The sequence below is a fragment of the Hetaerina americana genome, unplaced genomic scaffold (genome assembly GCF_022747635.1).
Source record: "Hetaerina americana unplaced genomic scaffold, ioHetAmer1.1.p SCAF_92, whole genome shotgun sequence".
In the NCBI taxonomy this organism is placed as follows: Eukaryota; Metazoa; Arthropoda; class Insecta; order Odonata; family Calopterygidae; genus Hetaerina; species Hetaerina americana.
Window position 1 is genome coordinate 317,627 of NW_027287561.1, and position 13,224 is coordinate 330,850.

The following is a 13,224-nucleotide window of genomic DNA, read 5'->3' on the forward strand; positions in this document are numbered from 1 at the left end:
ATATATACATGCATACATATATATACATCAGCATGCATATATATATATATATATATACATCAGCATGCATATATATATATATATATATATATATATACACACACACACACACACATATTTTTATATATGTATACACACACACACACATATATATACATGCATACATATATATACATCAGCATGCATATATATATATATATATATATATATATATATATATATGTATGTGTGTGTATATATGTATATATATGCATGTATATATATGTGTGTGTGTGTATACATATATAAAAATATAAAGAAAGGGACATCGATGCTAACAGTTATAGATAAGGTGGGTAAGATAATAGTAGACAAAAGGAAAGATCCAAGAGAGATGGAAGGAATAAATAGAAGATCTGTATAGTAAAGAACTTAGACCAACAAGGTTAGGCATAGAAAAGGAACATGACGTATAGGAATAATGCTTAGGTCCAGGCATACTTGACAAGGAGATAGAAAGGGCATTAAGGGAGGTGAAATTAAATAAGGCCGTGGGGTGGATAACATTCCTGCGGAACTATTGAAATATTTAGAAAAATGTGGGAGGAAGAGGCTATATGGGCTGATCCGTAGTATTTATGAGGAGGGAATCTGGCCGGAAGACTTTGTGAGATCAGTTTTAGTTCCTATTTCGAAAAAGATAAAGGCTACATCATGTGACGACTACAGGACGATAAGTTTGATATCCCACGCAGCTAAAGTTGTTCTCAGGATCATAAACAAAAGGATAGAGAGTAGGGCAAATGATTACTTAGGGGATGATCAGTTTGGGTTTAGGAAGGAGAGAGGTACGCGTGATGCCATTGCACTAATGAGATTATTAATCGAGAGGAATATAGATTACAATCAGGAGGTAATTGCCTGTTTCGTAGATTTCAAAAAAGCGGCTGATAGAGTAAATTGGGAAAAACGAAAGAGTATATAACAGAAAAATGGAATAGATTGGAGGAAAAGGAGGCTAATCCGCAACCTGCACATGTCTCAGACCTCTCAGGTGCGAGTGGGGAATGGGGAGTCCAGATGGGCAGTGTTAGGAAGAGGTGTAAGGTAGGGTTGCCCATTATCACCATTGCTGTTCAACCTGTATGCAGAGGAAATGATTAAAGAGGCATGGGAAGAACTGGAGGTAGGAATGAAAGTGGGCGGGGAATTCGTAAAATCAGTTAGGTTCGCTGATGACCAAGCTTTAGTTTGTCAGTCAGCCATAGGGTTGCAAGCATTGCTCAGTGAATTGGAAATTCAGTGCGACAGGCATGGGATGAGAATCAATATTAATAAAACAAAGGTTATGCGATTTTCTAGAAAGAAAAAGGCTAAGCTTAACATTAAAATAGGAGGGCAAAAACTAGAGCGGGTAGAACAGTTTACTTATCTCGGAAGTGTTTTGGACAACCATGGTCAAAGTAGTAGAAACGTAAGGAGAATAATTGCGCTAGGCAAAGAGGCTTTCACAAGGAGGAGGGAGTTGATGACAGGGACGTTGAGTAAGGATATTAAGAAAAGACTCGTAAAAAGTTTGATATGGAGCGTAGCTATGTACGGCGCGGAAACGTGGTCATTGAAGCAGGAGGATAGACGTAGACTGGAGGCTTTTGAAATGTGGGTGTGGAGAAGAATGGAGAAGGTGAAATGGACAGAGAAGAAAACAAATGAGGAAGTACTTGGTATGGTGGGCGAAGAGAGGGGTTTGTCAGGAGAAATCCTATGGAGGCAGGAAAAGTGGATGAAGGGGGTATTGGCCGGCAGTGGGATGTTAAAACTGTAATAGAGGGGAGAATGTTAGGCAAACGAGGAAAGGGAAGGAACAGAATAGGCATGTTGAACGGGATGAAGGGAGGAAAAAAGTACTCAGAGATGAAGAGGGACCTGATATAGAGGAGCATGCTGGATTGTGTGTTTTGTTAGGAGTCACAAAGTGTTTTATTTAGGAGCTATGTCTATCCAAAAACCTACATAACCGGTAGATTACCTAATAATAATATTCAAATATATTTATGAACACAAATGTAAGGTAAACAATATAAAAACTCAGCATGCATCTGAATCTATACTTTTTTTGATAACTTTTGCTGCCAGACAGATTCCAAATTTGATTTGTTATATTTAAAAATATAACTCCTTTCAAATACAATCCACACATACTGACAATTACTACAATAATACTATTGCATGACGTTTAACATGGGGAATGAAAGTGATATAAATTTAGCTTTCACTTATGCAAAACAATTCGGTAACATAAAAACTTTGGTGTCAAATATGAAAAATTATGTGCAACAGGTAACAAGTGAAATGGCATCTAGCGCAGTTTCATTTTTACCATAAACAGTTTTACCCCTTCCTATCAGGTGAATTTTACAATGGATGCCTTTCTGCATTAAAAATATGGATTGGAAATCTCAGGAATAGGTGGTGTACCAGTGTTATTCAACAGTTCCCAGCCAAAATTCCTTGGCTAATTCCCCATTTGCCAATGATGCTATAAATCTTCAATCAGCATACTAATCCACGTTCTTCAAATTTTATATAATACTTCTTTACATAATCGGCAATTTTTTCATTTAATGCAAGACGCACTATGTCTACCTCCAAGGCTTCTTTTCCTCCTCGCCCAAACACATAGCCATTCAGACGAGCGGCAACGTGCGAGCGGACCAAAGATTTTTGGTCACCCAGCGACAGACCAATGGCCTCAACAAGCCAGGGATGCTGCTGAAGTCTGTACTTCTGGTGATAGCTGTCAAAGACAGAGACAGGAGTGTAAAATAGATGAACTCCGAGCATAACAGAAATTACTTGTAGCCTCTTTACATGTTCACATTGGAAGTCATTAATGCACACACAGGTGAATGGCTCACCAACAACTATGCAACACCACTATCAAGAAGGAATGAACGGGAAAAAGTTTCATTGAAAATCTTTTCCAGAATTTGACTATTGAGGTCTTAGTAACACACAAATAAATAAAATAAATTCCATCGACTCCCCTATAAGCATTCCTCAGTACATAAACTTAACTGATCACATCAAAATGAAAAATATATGCACATACCCTTGGAATGATGCTTTTCACAAAAAATCCAAAATATTTCCAATTTTTTCAATGACTAAAATACTTTTACTATACACAGTATTATCTTTCACAACTGGCAAATTTTCCTACATTGTCGAGCGAGCAATATTATCCAAACTTGGATGATCAACCTCATAGAACTGCCCTATCTGTCTGTGAATTTGGTAGGCCCTGGTTTTGGTGACCTTTGGTGGTATTTTTGGACAAATTGTGTCATGATCAAATCATACAATATGTAAATTTAATGGCGAAGTATCATCAGTTCAGTACTTTTCAAAATTACTCTCCATTGGAACATAACATTATTAAAAAACAATAACCGGGAGAGACAAAGGAAGCATTTCAATGATGATACATACATCATTAAATGGGGAAGCAAATAAATTTTATTCTTAAAAAGATAATTATTGAAAATAGAAGTAATTTACTAAATACAAATTTAATTCATTCTCCTCTCCTGTTTATTTCCTGAATTAATTTTTTTTCACTTTCTGCACATTTTTTTGATGCTATGATTTTTTACCCATTTTTCTGATTTGAAAATTCCATCATGTAGACTCCAAGTGTACTGCGAGAGATTGTGTTCGAACAGACATCATCCCCATTAGCTCAAAGCATACATGTTTCACAGCAGCAACATGTGAGATGAAACTAAATGCCCTACATTGCATGCATTTACAAATTGTTTGGGAATTTCTTAGGAAGTACTGTCAATGAAATGTTAACGATATGATTTTTTACCTTTCTGATTCAGGAATTCCATCATACTTTCAGTTGTGTTCATAGACATAAGTAATTCATTGCTTTTTATCACGGTATTGCAAAAAATTAAAAGAATGCTATGCAAAATGTTGACAGAATGCTACCTTAAGAATATTTTGGCAAGTTTTATATTCTCAATGTCTTAATATCAGGTAAAACTTTATAAGTCAAATGAATATTGACTGAGGCTGAGTCCCAGATATAATTTATTTAAAATTCAATAACTTCTCATCATTTCAAAATTAAGGTCCACATTTCCCAGCCCATAAAATAAACAATAAATTTTTAGATTAGAATTAACAAAAAATTCTTGAAACAGACCAAAAAGTATTTTCAATTTTAACACTTGAATGGAAGAAAATAGAATTGTTACCTCAAAAAGTCAACTATATGAATATTTATTCATTATAGAAACCCAGGAATTTGTTATCACTTGCTGTTAAGATCATATACAAAGTTATTTCCACAGTGGAATTCTATAACCTTTCTTTCATATTCAAGTGGTCGTTTTTGTGATATTGCAGTTTTTCTACACAGGAACAGATAATTTCTATTCATTAATCCTTCACACCATAACAATGTCCCAGGAAAATCAGCAATAGTTGATTACGTATCAATAATTTTGCCATCCAATTTTTTGCATGTTCCTCCAGCCTTGGTCATGAACGTTAAGTTTTCTTTTAATCCTATCTGCATTTACCAAATCAATTTCCTGCTTCCACCATTCCCATAACATCTACTCAGTCCGAGGTGGGCCCCAACACTTTCCAGCTGCCCTGTTTCCGTGTTCTGAAGCATAATTCATGACTCCAAGTTTATATGCGACGATGTATGACAATCTTCCTTCTTTTGATTCTGTGCAGCTATTATAATTTTCACTTTTTATGCAACACTTAGCTTCTATGTATAAAAGCAGATGTGCACACTAAATAGAAAGGAATGCATTACGTACTGAATGACACTGTCAGACTACTTTCAGTTGAGCTCCTGTGGACTCGGGGTTTACTGCGAGGGATTCAGTGTTTGAACAGACATCATCCCCATTAGCTCAAAGCATACACGTTTTGCAGCAGCACCACGTGAGATGAAAGTAATTGCCCTAAATTGCATGCATTTACAAATTGTTTGGGAATTTCTAAGGAAGTACTGTCAAGGAAATGTTCAAGCTCTGTTGCATACTACTGACTGAAAAGAGTGTTATTATCAAAAATTGTACTGAAGACAGCTATTTCCTATGGCTGCTGCAGGCAAAGCATGTAATAGTAAGTATTTTTCCAAGCAAATCAGCTTGAGACTTAAGAGGTCAAAGCCATCCATATCTGTAAACCTGCGGCCCATTAGAGGCAAGCTGAATTTAGAGCGTATATTGCTAATGGGAAACACGGCATGTATCATAATAATAACAATAAATCGTTAACCTACTGGTGAATGCAGGTTTTAGATGGACAGAGACATTACTGCATTTCTCAGTCTTGTCACACAAAAGAATAAACTGTTCTTCAATTTTTTACACTCCCTTCATTCGATACAATATGCATATCCTATTTCTGCCATTTCTTCCTCACATTCTCCCCTCTAGTACATTCTTCAACATCCCCATCCATTTTTCCTGCCACATGATTTCTCACAGCAATCCCCTCTCTTCATCCACCGTATCCATCACTTCTTTCTTTCTTTTCCTTTCTGTCCACTTCTCCTTCTTCACACACACTCTTCAAAAGCCTTCAAACCTATGCCTATCATGTTGCCTCAATGAACATGTCTCCGAGCTACACAAAACTATGCTCCATATTAAAATTTTAACAAACCTTATCTTAACAGCCTTTCCCAACATCCCTGTCATCAATTCCCTCATCCTTGTGTATGCTTCTTTCAGTAGTAGTGATGATAGATTTGGGTTAGCCAACTACTAAGATGCAGCACCTCTCACAAACAATATCTTTGAAAGAAAGAAATAAAACTAGCTAAATGAGTGTGATGCATGTGTTGTAATTAGTCCTTGCAAAAAATACAAAAACAAATCATTATGGGTAGATATTTTTTAACATATTCTTGCACTATCATAATGCACTTTTCCCAGTATTTCTCCAGTTTTTTTTAAGTTACCCAAAAAATAGGATAGGAAAAATAGTCATGGGGGGGGGGGGGGGGTAAATCTAGTGAATTTTGTCAAAATTTGAACTTCAATTCCATAACGTTTTAAATCAAACCTGAGTAAGAGTGCACCTGCGCATTTTTGAGGTGGAAGAGACTTTTATTGATTTCTTTGCTCAACCAGTGCAATAACTATGCATAACACTCACTCTCCATTTACTATTAGCCTTATTTGATAGTGATCGATGTAGATGATTCAGTGTGCACCCCAAAAAACCACGGTCATCAGCTTGCCAGCCTATGCCATGGCCTTTGCCCTCTTTGGAGCTGAATCACCTTTAGAAACCAAATGTTTTGAATTGGTTCCCTTTTCTCTGGAGTGCATTTGTGTATCCATGTTTCGTCTGCAGAAACTCATCAGGACTACTATGGAGAAGCACAAAACCAGCCTCTGCATCGACCGACCACACGATTGCATTTATTCTCCACAGCGAGTAAATGCGGCACATATCTTCCTAAAATTGTTTACAAACCAATTTTTCAAGCATAACTGAAAACACTGAACTTACTTCGTTATATGCACGTGGCCTCAACTATTCGACCAACTTTCATTCGCCAAGCACTCAACACCATACTGTAGACTTTGTTAATTATTTCGGAGGAAGTAAATTCCTATTATTTAACATATACACATAAGTTCTTAAATGCGATGAAGATTGTCACCAAAGAATTCATCCAATGAGTAAAGTGGGTAAGCAAGTAACCAGGTATATACCCTGTTCTTGAAATTCTGGATACCGTCTGATTTCAACTGAGTGGGCAGATAGTTATACAGTCATATGTTCACATTATGAAATGTGTTGTCAGTTGATGACAATCTACAACAAGTAGGATTTAGATTTGATTGACCTCCTGCCAATAAAAGCCAAGTGATAAAATTAAAAATATCAATTATGGAATTAAATCTACATTTGATTGAGCAGTGTTAAGTTTTGAGGGCATATGCATTTTTTCTACAATTGGAGAATGTTCAAACAGTGGAAGGGGATTGTATTGAGCCTAACATTACAAGTTTGTAATGTTGAACTAACATAACATGCAAGGTGATGGGGATAGCCCCAAAACCTTAATGCTTTGAGAATGTTAGGGTTTGTTATTGGAAGCAGAGAAGAATTTAAGGGTATCCATATCATTAGAATTTTCTACTGCTCTCTTGTTCCAATTATTCTAGAATATGCATGAACCTGTGGGTACCCTCATTATTAAGTGCACAAGAAAATAATAATAGCGAGACCATGGATTTTTTAGTCCCGAGTCAAGGGCACAGAGAATTGGGAAAACTAAATGAATTATTCCAGAAAATCATTAAACTTGCTCAAATGAATGACCTTAAATTAATAAATTGATTTACAAATTGGCTGTTACCACATTACATACACATAAAGTGCAATTCTTAATCATGATAACTCAAATGTATACTTTACATATTATTAATTGATTAACATGTGTACAATGCATCTGATATTTGAATGTAACTTTGTAAAAAGAAAATTTAATATCCTTGAATGAATGAATACATAAAAGCAGGGGATTGCCAGCACTGAAAAAAATTCACCTTGATTTCACCCCAGTACCGTCTGTTCATCGTAAAATTAAAAATATCAATTATCTCATATAAATTATACTTTCATGATCATTTTTAATAATTAAATCATAATTCCATTGTTCAATGATTAAGTTTTGAGGGCATATTTGTTTTCCCGATATTGGAATTACTAATTCCCTTAAAATTGATCAAGCTTCTGAGAATCATCAATAGGGAGAGGGGGCTTATTGAGTAAAAGTTTGTAACATATAACTAACATTACAAGTGAGGGGATAAGGGAATTCAGTCACTGTTTCCGATTCCATAATTACTTCCATTTCTTCACATCAGCCACCATTAAATTTGAAATAAAATTGTAGTAATTCAACGCACCCTTCAGCTTCATAGAAATCTGTGACGGGAACAATTTGAGTGAGGACAGGGCCTTTGGTCTTTCTTTCTGCCAAGGTCTCTTCTGCTAGCTTCTTTTGGTCATCGTCATGGTAGTAAATAAATGAAGAATACTAAAACAGAAAGAAATTTTTGTATGGGCATATCGTAAGTTAAGGATGGAAGAACAATATTTCCTGCAAGTGAGAAAAACCATAATACAATATTATCCCTAGCTGCGCATTCCATTTTGTAAAATGAACTTAGTATCTTCCAGTTCCTTAATTTATCTTTTGCACTTCGACCTATTCAATTAATTACATATGAGAATTAGGTTTATAAAGTGTTAGAAACTCGCTGCGACCACAAGCTCGGATTTATTTTTTCATGGCGATGTCATCACAATAAATACATCATATGTCTTACCTGGCGTGTCATTCTTATCGATGGGTCATGATTCCGCCAAAAAACTTCCAAGAGCTCCTTGTAATTTACAGCAGTAGGGTCATAGTCAACATCAATGGCTTCAGTGTGGTCCCCCCTAAAACAATAATTTAAAAGTTTCTGATATCATTCTTGACTCAGATTGCGTTTTATCTATCAATACATGGCATAATTACTAACAAGCTTTTGTACGTGGGACCTTTCTTTGTTCCTCCCGTGTAACCTACTCTCGTCCTTATAACGCCTTTGTAAGAACCAAAGAGAACGTCGGGTTCCCAGAAGCATCCCATTCCAAACGTAGCCTTTTTTGTGTCAACATTAACCTCATGCATCATACTGCACATAACCTGCAAAGGTTAAGCGTTTGGATCTTAAGCGTTCGACTGGTAGTTTCAAAGAAAAAGAACTATCAGAAACTTGAATACACAGACATTCATTTACAATACGCAAGAAAATACAAAAACTATTGATTTAACACATGGTGCTCACACTCCCAAGCACCACATTTCTATTTGTCACAACCCAGTTGAACAAGCTCCCTCTTTTTAGAGCAGACAAGACGGAACCTAACATTCTGTGCAACAAATATTACGCAACCCAGCTAATGCGCAGAATCAACACCTTTACCTGATAGTTTGCAAAATCCTTTTCTAGATTGTCCAGGCTTAACTACAGTAAAATAAATAACCCAAGGTTAGCTCCAAACCCTTTAATCCGAGCAGTGATCACTGACACCGCGAATACCAACACCATGTACTTTGCAGGAAAATAAACGCGACGGAAACAGACATTCATTTCAAATACAACTACGCGCAAACAAGTAAATTTTCCAAAACAAGTTTTTTTCGTTTTCCAAACGTAAATAATTTAACTTTAACTCACCATATTAGAAATTATCTTAAACAAATTTTATTCAATAAATTTGAGCATTGAAGTAAAAAAATCCATAATTCACGTAATTAAATCCAAAAAACTGCGGGATATGCCGCAACGGTAACTTTTAACGGAGCCATCCGCTAAATGTACTTAATGAAGCATCCGGCCAAACAGTAAGATTATAGGTTCGAATCCCGATAAAGTCGAAGTGATTTTTAACTCTGAAATTATTACATTATAATATACATTATTAATCGTTAATGCCATTAATACCGAATTTTAAAAGTTAGAATGGTTAGCCGGGTAATCCACTAGAACCGCAATTTTTTCGGTGCTCCGTCAGCTGAGCCTCTCATTCTATCCGCATTTTCATTCCGTAATGTTTCACTAGTTCTCTCGATTTCAAAAATAATAATACGCTGTATTCTGCATTGGCTTCAGACTTTAAGAGCCAAGTCCGTAACTCCCAATCTCAAGAGGTACCAACTTCCTTTTTTTTTGTTCTTACCAGTATGCGATATAAGTAATTAGTACTTCTTGTAAAATGAGAATAATAATCTGAGTTAAGGGAAAATATTCTGATATTAACTTTAATGTAAGGCAATAGAAAGTTATTGTGTTTAAAAGCTAGCATTCTATTTTTTGGTGAACTTAAAATATAATATCTAATGGATGGGAATATTCCCAAAACATTATGCAAAGCCACACTTTTGGATAAAATTTACCATGATTAATATTTAACGAGATTTCTCATCATGGTCTATCTTAGTTGTCATAATAAGTGACATTTTGAGTTCAACTGAAGCTATAAATATATTGTCTGTTCTTCTCAGGACATATTGCAACATAACATTTTCCATTAAATTACATTTAGCAACTTCTTAAGTAGACATTTTATCGATTTTTGGAAGGCAATTTTCCATCAAACCATTAAAATAGGAAAACCTATTGATTTGTCTGTAGTTAGCATTTCAGCTGAAATGGTTATTGGCTCACCAAAAATTTAATTTTACCAGTGACATGGTTGCATGATATCAGAAAAAGATGAATCAGACAGAATAACATTATTTCATATGATTGGGTTAATCCCATAAAATTCATTTTGAGTCAGAGGAAAATCCAAAGTAATTTTTTGGCAGTATCCAGGACTAATGATACAATTTAAACTCCCAGTATCTAGTCTAGTGTTTATTATCATTACAGACTTATAATGATTATACTCAGTGTTTGAGTTTTCTTAACCACTGTCAACATAATTTGTTATTAAAGATTTAGAATTGAGTTCACCACAATTTTTCTAACATCAGAGGAAAAGCAACATGAATAAAATGCTAGTATTTTTATGATTAGGTAATCTATTGGTTAAAGTAGGTTTTAAATACACACAAGTACAAAATAAATATCACACCTCTCCCAACAAAACACAACCTAACATCCTGCACTACAACAAAGCCCCTCTTCATCTCTGTATACTTCCCTCCTCCCTTCATTGTATTCATCATCCCTATCATATTCCTGCCAAGTTCTTGTTTTCTTAACATTCTCCCCTCCATCACATTCTTCAACAACCCAATGCTGATCAATATGCTTTTACTCCATTTTCCCTGTATCCTTATCATTTCTCCCAGCAACCCCGTAGGGAATCCATCTCCACAACCACATTTCAAATGCCTCCTTTCTACGTCTACCCTCCTGTTTCAGTGATCATGTATCTGCACCATAGATAACTATGCTCCATATCAAAGTTTTAATGAACCTTTTCTTAACATCTTTACTCAACTTCCCTGTCATCAACTCCCTCCTTGTGAAAGCCTCTTTGCCTAGTATAACTCTTTTCATTATGTCCCGACTATTTTGACCAAGTTGGTCCAAAACACCTTAGAGATTTGTCAGCTGTTCCACTTGCTCCAGTTTTTGCCCTCCTATTTTTATGTTGTGCTTAGCCTATGTCTTTCTGGAAAATTGCATAACCTTGTTTTCTTTACATTGATTCTCATCCCATATCTATTGCGTTGGATTTCCAATTCACTCAGCAATGCTTGCAAGCCCTTGTATTACTGACAAACTAAAACTTAATCATTTTAAATCAAACTGATTTAATGAATTTTAAACCACTTTCATTCTTATCTCCAATTTTCCCATGCCACTTTAATCATTTCTTATGCATACATGGAACAGCACTGGTAATAATAGCCACCCCTGCCTTACTCCTATTCCTCATACTACCCATCTGGATTCTCCATCCCCCAGTCACACCTGAGCACTCTGAGACATACTACCTTGATCAAAAAGTTCCCGGAATAACCACCGTGTGCCGCTCCCATCGTTCCGATTTGAGTTCTGTTTTTTTGTTAAATTGGTACATCTGTTGTTGATATTCCCTTTAAATCTTAGTGTCATAACTTGACATTTGCAAAAGTTACGTAGCCAAGAGTACATCTATCTCTGTGTGTGTTGGCGATTTTTTACAATTGCAGAAATGGATTTAAATTTGCAACAACGAACTTGTATTAAATTTTGCGTAAAAAACGGATTTAGTGGCGCACGGACGTTGGAAATGTTGGAAAAGTGTTTCGGCAACGATTCTCTAAAAAAAAACGGTCGTTTACCAGTGGCACGAGCGGTTCAGAAGTGGTCGTGAGTCAATCGAAGATGATGAACGCAGTGGCAGACCATCGACATCGAAAGTCGGTGAAAAAATTGATAAAGTAAAAGAAATGTTGGTCAATAACCGCAAATTAACCATCAGAGAAATAGCGGAGGACTTGAACATTGCCTATGGATCCGCCCAAGACATTGTGGTTAATGATTTGGGTTTCCGTCGTGTAGCATACCGAAAGACCTCAATTTCATGCAAAAAAGAGACCGTGTTGATGTCGCAAAAGACATGATTTGCGAGGCTGAATCCGATCCCACATTCATCAAAAGGATCATTACTGGAGACGAGACGTGGGTTTATGAGTACGACACGCAATCCAGACATCAGGCAAGTGAATGGCGTTCACCAAATGAGCCGAGACCAAAAAAACCACGTCGTTTTCAGTCAAAAAAGAAGGCAATGCTGACGGTTTTCATGGATTACAACGGTGTAGTGCATCATGAATTTTTGCCAGAAGGCCAGACAGTAAACAAAGAGTATTATTTGGGCGTTATGAGACGTTTGCGTGAAGCAATTCGCCGAAAGAGACCAGAAATGTGGGCAGAAAACTCGTGGATTTTGCACCATGATAACGCACCGTCGCACAGTGCTATCATTATTCGTAATTTTTTGACGAAAAATGCAACAAATACCATCCAACAGCCACCGAATTCACCTGATTTGGCTCCCTGTGACTTCTTTCTGTTCAATCGAGTTAAAAAACCATTACGGGGAACGCGTTTTAGCAGCCGAGAGGAAGTAATGGAAAAATCGCAGGAAGCACTGATGGACATACCGAAAACCGACCGTAACTTTTGCAAATGTCAAGTTATGACACTAAGATTTAAAGGGAATATCAACAACAGATGTACCAATTTAACAAAAAAAACAGAACTCAAATCGGAACGATGGGAGCGCCACACGGTGGTTATTCCGGGAACTTTTTGATCAAGGTAGTATGCAGGTTGTAGATTGGTCTCATTTTCCTCCAATCTACTCTTATTCCCTGCAATATATTTATTAGTTTCTCCCAATCCACTCTATCAAATGCCTTTCCAAAATGTACAAAGCTGACAAATACTCATACACCCTGATTTTATCCTATATTCCTCTCTATTAGTGATATCATTACTGTGATGGCATCACATGTGCTTCTCCCTTTCCTGAACCCGAACTGATCATCCCCTAAGTAATCATTTGCCCGCTTCAATGCAATAATTTAAGAGTGTAAAAAATCATCCACCTTGACTGGGAGTGCAGTTTCTTTGGAATTTGCTTGCTTCTCCATTCTCTTGTTGATGTCTAGAGAACCACATTAGCTGC

At 36.3% G+C, this 13,224-nt stretch overlaps 1 protein-coding gene across 4 annotated transcripts; it reads right to left on the reverse strand.

Moving 5' to 3' along the window:
- Window positions 1-233: 233 nt before the first annotated feature.
- Window positions 234-9,188, reverse strand: MsrA (methionine sulphoxide reductase A). Of its 4 annotated transcripts, none has more exons than XM_071598250.1 (5): window positions 9,015-9,188; window positions 8,568-8,734; window positions 8,370-8,484; window positions 7,947-8,077; window positions 234-2,776 (listed from the first exon to the last, which is right to left on the reverse strand). In XM_071598250.1, exons 2-5 carry the CDS (start codon window positions 8,729-8,731, stop codon window positions 2,533-2,535), a joined length of 654 nt encoding a protein of 217 aa, XP_071454351.1. In that variant the 5' UTR covers window positions 8,732-8,734; window positions 9,015-9,188; the 3' UTR covers window positions 234-2,532. The 4 variants fall into 4 exon arrangements, with proteins under 4 accessions (XP_071454351.1, XP_071454348.1, XP_071454352.1 ...); XM_071598247.1 differs by lacking the exon at window positions 9,015-9,188 and adding an exon at window positions 8,877-8,984; XM_071598251.1 differs by lacking the exon at window positions 9,015-9,188 and adding an exon at window positions 8,829-8,953.
- Window positions 9,189-13,224: the final 4,036 nt, after the last annotated feature.